The sequence below is a fragment of the Nicrophorus vespilloides genome, unplaced genomic scaffold, assembly GCF_001412225.1.
Source record: "Nicrophorus vespilloides isolate i.1.1-1 unplaced genomic scaffold, Nicve_v1.0, whole genome shotgun sequence".
NCBI classification, from domain to species: domain Eukaryota; kingdom Metazoa; phylum Arthropoda; class Insecta; order Coleoptera; family Silphidae; genus Nicrophorus; species Nicrophorus vespilloides.
In genome coordinates, this window is record NW_017099990.1 from 46,784 (window position 1) to 54,315 (window position 7,532).

The 7,532-nt window shown below is 30.4% G+C and overlaps 1 protein-coding gene across 2 annotated transcripts in view; it reads right to left on the reverse strand.

Moving 5' to 3' along the window:
* Nucleotides 1-599: 599 nt before the first annotated feature.
* The window catches only part of LOC108566582, a 19,453-nt gene continuing 12,520 nt past the window's right edge, over nt 600-7,532 (reverse strand). For both annotated transcript variants that reach the window (XM_017926554.1, XM_017926553.1), the window contains exons 5-7: nt 3,019-3,102; nt 1,116-1,272; nt 600-1,038 (exon numbers count right to left, since the gene is read on the reverse strand). In XM_017926554.1, the coding sequence (XP_017782043.1) occupies nt 903-1,038; nt 1,116-1,272; nt 3,019-3,102 (377 nt within the window). In that variant the 3' untranslated portion in view covers nt 600-902. The remainder of the gene's footprint in view (nt 1,039-1,115; nt 1,273-3,018; nt 3,103-7,532) is intronic.

The window sequence follows — 7,532 nt, forward strand, 5'->3', positions numbered from 1 at the left end:
AAGTTAAGAGAAAGAGGAAGAGAAGAAAACACCTTACATTAACAATCATAATAGAGATAAGTCATCATCATGGCAATCTTTGTTTTTCAATTTCATTAAGATCTTATAATAATATAGACCTAATTGAAGACTTATGATGTAAGTGAATTCAGTAATTAACGATTAAGTAATGACACCAAAACGTTTCACGGAATGATACATTGTGTAATATTAATTTGATGAAAAGATTGCGGTTTTTGGAACTCGTTAAATTCACAATTGAATGATTTAATTGCAAAATGCAAATGAAAGAAAAGTCCCTCAATTCCTTAGTATTATGTTACATGTAAAAATCAGACTTATGAATGAAATTTGTGTTTTTTCTAAAAAGGTAAAGTTTATTTGCAATAAAATGCTAATAATTCAAGTGGAATATTTACGTATATAATAGATAAATATACACTGTCATAAGTAATAAAGTAATGGACTTAAGACAAAGATAGAAATAAAAAACAACAAAAAGACGTCTCTGCGCGCTAAATGGAGACCGTGTAAAGAAATTAAATTAACAGGTTCATAAAAGATTTGTTTTTGTCGTAATTAAACGTTACATTAATATTTATGTATATATATAAAACTAATTATCATTATGTATATATTAATTATTTAATTTGTTTGTAAGTAAGTAACTAGCTGTTGTTTTGTGCTCGGTGTCCTCTTCGTCCTTCCAAATCCAAATCCTTTATTTTTTTTGTCCTTTTCTTTATACATACAACGTATTTAAAATATTTATATATTTCGGAGATTTTGTAACTCTATCGCGTTTGTGTAAAATTAAAGAAAAAAGAAAAATAAAAATAAAACACACACAATTACATAATAATACTCTGGGTTATATCACATATCATCGCTGCAGCGGATCCCTAAAATCTACTCTTCTCCACTTCAAAGGCTGCGTTCTCCTTTCCGATGTACTGAGATCCTATGGCCAAGTTACCATTCTTTTCCGTATCCACGGGCTTCTCCTTAGCATCCTTCTTGTGCTGGAAGTACATCCACCTGGAATATATCAGATTATGTTAATTCTTTCTGTTTTAACTTTTATATTTTCTTTTTGAAGATTGATTGAATCTTACATGAAGATGACGACGGCCGGAATGGTGAGAGCTCCTCCGAGCAGGAGGAAAGCTCCAGGCATGGTTTCCATGGTTGCGGCATACGTCGCGCTGTACATTGGACCATAAACCAAGGGCATGAGCGCTTCGCACACTCCGAACAAGGAGTTCACCTTTCCTGAAAAACAAGAACAAAAAGTTGCATAACTTCTGCTCGGACTCATAGAATTAATCTTGTCAGCTAATTGCGAAATAAAGTATGGTTGTCATGGAAACTACTAAATTATCTAACGAAAGAAGCAGTGGTTGTCATGGAAACGACATACATCACGTTGTTTATAATAATAATCTTCATGTGCAATCTCGTTCTTCAATTAAAACTGTTTACTTCAAATTGAGAATTACATTAATTCAGCAATTACCGCAGCATCAGATGTTTTCAGTATTTCAGGATTTAATTTGTAACAAGCGACACGCACTTATTTTTATCTTGAGTTGATTTCAGACGCATCATTTACAAATTCAGCTTATAAAGTTAAAACTGTTTACTTCAAATTGAATAATTCAATGATTACCACAGATGATGTTTTTTCAGGATTTCAGGATTTAAAGTGTCACGCACGTTATGTTATTCTTTTTTTTTTTCCTGTTTCTCTTGAGATGATTTCGAAACCAATTAGTAATTTACAACTGAGAGAATTAGGTAATGCTCTCAGTTTTATGGGACAATTGTTCTACTTAAAAAATTAAATTACGGATAATTTCCTTATTTTACACGGTTTCGTGTTTCCCTTCGTTTAATTCATTTTTTTTTTGCTTTACATAATTCCTTATGCTAATCCCGCAGACATCCAGATCCTAATCGCATCCAATTCCATCTCATAAACAACTGCCGTATGATTAAATTCAGTTTTCTTCCATAGAATAATTGAGTTCTAAATGCAAAAATTGTCTGAATATTTCAAGAATATTTAAAAAAAAATCGTTAATGATGTTCCAAAAATAACTTTTAATATACAAAACTGTCCAATCTGCAATTAATGACTTGTTAAAATCTCCATGATTTATACGTTTTGTCTAAAGTTCGAACATCGACACGTGCATTTAATAAACTTTCACTTGACTCCAACCAAAATATTAAAAAAAAGATCAAAACACAAACACGAGTCAATATTTTCTGTTGCTCGTTTTCTTTTTGCTTTTGGCGAAGAAACGAAAACAAGAATAATAAAAGAGATGCACGTCGAAGGCACCTTGAAATTTCATATTCAAAAAAAAAAACCTCTTCCTCGCTCTTTGTATTATCGGTAAAACCCCAAAATAATAATAATAATAACAAACAAACAGTGATACTTTTTTTTCTCTTATTTTTTATTCAGGTTTTGCTGCTGCGTTGAGTATCCTTGATATATCTGCATACGAGAAGGACCTCGACCTCTTCATCCAAAAATACCACAACGACCTACTACGAATTATTATTATTAATTTGTTTATCTGCAAACTTGATGATATTTCTTCGCATTTAGACCGTGAAAGTAAAATTTCCTTTTCTTTATCACTGCAATTCCCACAGTCAATATAAATGTGTAACACAAGAAGATAAATTACGACAGTTTTATGGCTTTAACAGCAGATGGTTTATGAGATACAATTGAATCAATAAACAACTGTACAAAGTTATAAAAACTGTTAATAATTATAAAAATTCTTCATAAATCAAAAATTGAGATTTAGAATGCTGCAAAGATAATGCACTGTACTAATTACACTTTCTTGGAGATTTCGCTGAGACTTTCCCTCTTCGCTTTGGAAAACATGCAAATATTGCCAAACAACTAACGAAAGCAGAAGAAGTCCGTGTGTTATAGATAGAAGAGCCGGCGGAATTAATTAGAAATTGGATTCCCTTTTTAGTTCCACTTACCTAATTCCTCGGAAGGCACCAATTTAGAGGCGATGGATCTCATAGCTATGAACGAGGTTCCATTGAAGATTTCCACAAGAGCACCTAAAAAACAACAACAAAATTAATTAATTAACCGTTAACCGAAATTAGCATTCAGTAAATTAAATATCAAATTACATGGAATATTCCATTAACGGTTCTTGAAAGCAACATTTTTCTCTCGCGTTTTCGACACAGTTTAATTATTAATTTAAATATGTAGGGTAATTAATGGGTTTGTGTTTATTTATTTAGTAAACTTGACCCCGATTTGTTGTCGAATTTTACGTAACAAACGTCGAATTCGATTTCGCGAATTCGAATTTCGCATGTGAATCGCGTGTAACGAGAATAGAGCGAAACCGTTCGGGTTTTCCTTTATCTGTGCTTACGAAATACTTTCACCTTTTAGTCTACTTCATTTTGGCGACATTAATCTGCATACAATAACATTTTTTTAAGTTCAGTTTCTTAGAAAATTAAAAAAAAAACTTGCTCACACGTATTTGTTAATAGTTTATGAGATAATATTCTTGGATATTTCACAAACTGAAGATGATTTTGAACCAAAGATTAAATAAATTTCACCTAAGTGTTAAATAAATACGATTAAGTACACTGACTTTAATCTAGACTCTTCTATAAAACCCACTAGGACACCACATTGACAATACAACAAATTATTCCACAGTGTCCCGGGATGGGACAACAATATGTCTTTAACAATTTCTCTTGAATTAACTACACATAATGTGTAGTCCTCATTTGAGTCCTAGGAAGAACCTAATCCTAGTAGCAGTTCTAGTTTGATACCACTCTTGACCAGCAACCTATGCTTGTAGGAACTGGAAGCTAGATTAAGAATCTTCATCACCTAAGTGTTAAATAAATACAATTAAGTACACTGACTTTAATCTAGACTCTTCTATAAAACCCACTAGGACTCCACATTGACAATACAAAAAATTATTCCACAGTGTCCCGGGATTGGACACCAATATTTAAATTATTTAAATTTAAATAGTTGTAATTTTAACAAAGATAATTTTTCAGAAATTTCAATGCTTGATGATTTTAAAGTGAAGATTAAAGTAATTAAAATTAATTATAATTTATTTTTCAATTACTAATACTACTTAATTTAATATTTAGTATTCAAAGCATTTCTTTAAAAAAAATCTAATTAAAATATCTAATTTTAAAATGTTACTAGGAAACAAATGATTAATTGATGTAAATTTAATAACGTGTTGTTTTTTTTTCTTCTATATAAATTTAATTTTGGCGCATGCAAATCGAATCAATTCGATAATTTGTCCTTGCATTTGTTACTTGTTTCATTTTTATTTACTATTTGCAATTGTTTTGCATGCCTCGTTGTTCCATTCATTGTCAAACAACATTCAATGCCATGCCAACGGGGTGCGCATTCGTTGCATAACGACGGGGGGAAACAACAAAAAGCACCAATCCTATTCGGATTATTCTTTTATCCATTTGGTTTATTTGTTTAATGGATTTTTATTTGCAAATCCAATTTCATCTATTTGCATAACCAACGTTCACGCTCCACATTATTATCCATTAGACATGGGTTTTTGTTGTACAACCTTGGATGCATTCGCATCCATTGTCGATCTGAAGAAAATTTCGCAAATGTATCGGATTACAGTTGTTGATACCATTACGTTATCAATACACGGGGAATTACGTAACAGCAATCTGCGAACAAACAGGTGAAATTGGATATCGGCCAGGCGTGACGGGAATGGAGTGCGGACATCCAACAAATTATCCATTATCACTTTTGCATCGTTGAAAATATCCGGCGGCGAACCCAGATTTTCCACAATCGCGCATTCAAATTAACTTCAATACAAAAATTACTCAATTCAATAGTAAATGTTGTTTTTTATCCATTGCTTTTAATATTTTATTCGTTTCTCTCATAATAAATGAGCTTCAATTTGTATACACCCAGCTTACTTGTCAAGTAACATGTATTGTTCATAGTCCCATTAAATATCATATAATGTATTTCAAGTACTTGTGCGTTAAAAAGTACTAGTATAATGCACATATTATGAGGCATCAGTTGTAAATGTCATGATGACATACACCCAGGTTATTTGTCAAGTAATATGTATTGTTCATAGTACCATTAACTACCATATAATGTATTTCAAGTACTTGTGAGTGAAAAAGTACGTGTATAATGTACATATTACGAGGCAAGTATATTTACATCAGTTGTAAATGTCATGATGACATACACCCAGGTTACTTGTCAAGTAACATGTATTGTTCATAGTACCATTAACTATCATAGTATGTATTTCAAGTATTTGTGCGTGAATAAGTACTTGTATAATGTACATATTACGAGGCAAGTAAATTTACATCAGTTGTAAATGTCATGATGACATACACCCAGGTTACTTGTCAAGTAACATGTATTGTCCATAATCACATTAACTATCATAGTATGTATTTCAAGTACTTGTGCGTGAAAAGTACTTGTATAATGTACATATTACGAGGCAAGTATATTTACATCAGTTGTAAATGTCATGATGACATACACCCAGGTTACTTGTCAAGTAACATGTTTTGTCCATAATCACATTAACTATCATAGTATGTATTTCAAGTACTTGTACGTGAAAAAGTACTTGTATTATGTACATTTACATTTACATCAGTTGTAGATGTCATGATGACATACACCCAGGTTACTTGTCAAGTAACATGTATTATTCATAGTACCATTAACTACCATATAATGTATTTCAAGTACTTGTGCGTGAAAAAGTACTTCTATAATGTACATATTACGAGGCAAGTATATTTACATCAGTTGTAAATGTCATGATGACATTTCCTTATTATTTATAAAACCTGAAATCAAGTAATCAAATTAATAACTTAAATATAGTTATTAGATAATTTTATATGTGATATTGTGAGGTTTTATTCTTGAGATAGAGAAAGGATTAGAATTATGTTGTTGTAAATCGTGTGTAAACGCACGGTAGAAACTGTTTGATCTGGGACATTCGAAAGAGAAAGAAAAACTGGTGTTGCGATATCGAAACGCCGGTGCATTTTATACTTATAATATTGGCCAAGGCAGTAGAAACGACGCGGATGATCCCATCCGAAGATGAAACGTGTCGCAATTATCTTCAGAGAGCGCGCACGCCGTTAGCAACGTAATGGAAATTAAATATCAATTGATTGCAATTGATTACAAGGAAATCCTCAGGAAATATTGTGTTTATCGATAATTTACATATGAATCGATGATTGGTAGATTTCCTTTCATTAAGCATTACCAGATTATAATAATTTTATAGGAAAAACCACAGTTGTGTCTTACATTTGCATATGTTATGATTTAATTATCTCGAGTGGTTTTCGAGTAATTTTATTAAATGTGAAGATGCTACATATTAAGTTTAACAACTTATTATAAAAAATTAGTAAGTATTGTAAATTGGATAGTAGACTCATTCGAAAGACGATATTTTTGTGTTTAATTTGAATATTTGATAATTTAATTATCTTGAGTGGTTTTCGAGTAATTTAATTAAATGTGAAGATGCTACTTATTAAGTTTAACAACTTATTACAAAAAATTAGTAAGTATTATAAATTGGAGAATAGACTCATTCGAAAAACGATATTTTTGTCTTTAATTTGAATATTTGATGATTGATTTAACTTGAGTGGTTTTCGAGTAATTTAAATAAATGTGAAGATGCTACATATTAAATTTAACAACTTATTACAGAAAACGAGTAAGTTTTATAAATTGGATAATATACTCATTCAAAGGACGATATTTCTGTCTTTAATTTGAATAGTTGATGATTGAATTAGCTTCAATGGTTTTCGAGTAATTTAATAAAATGTGAAGATGCTACATATTAAGTTTAACAACTTATTAAAAAAATGAGTAAATATTATAAATTGAAGAATAGACTCATTCGAAAGACGATATTTTTGTCTTTAATTTGAATATTTGATGATTGAATTAGCTTCAGTGGTTTTCGAGTAATTTAATTAAATATGAAAATACTACATATTAAGTTTAACAACTTATTACAGTTATCGATTAATTAATTAAAATGTGAAGACAATTAATTTTCAAACTCTCAATTGATTTGTCAACTTTGGCAGTTTACAACAAGATTACGACTAATATCTCAAATATCACGATAGGATCAATGGAAAGGATATAGTTTTTGTTTATTTGTATATGATATTAATTAGACGTACGTGGTTTTGAAGTAATTAGATATAACGTGAAACATAAAAAAATGAAAAATCGCGATATCTCAGTTATTAATTAACATAATTTAACAGTAGTTCAATGAAAAGTTGCGCAATTGAAGACTGCTTTAGAAGTAATCATATAATATATTAATAGTTTTCAAGAAAATTTAAAAATAATAAAATTCTAACGTGTTTCTTTGATGATTAATATCATC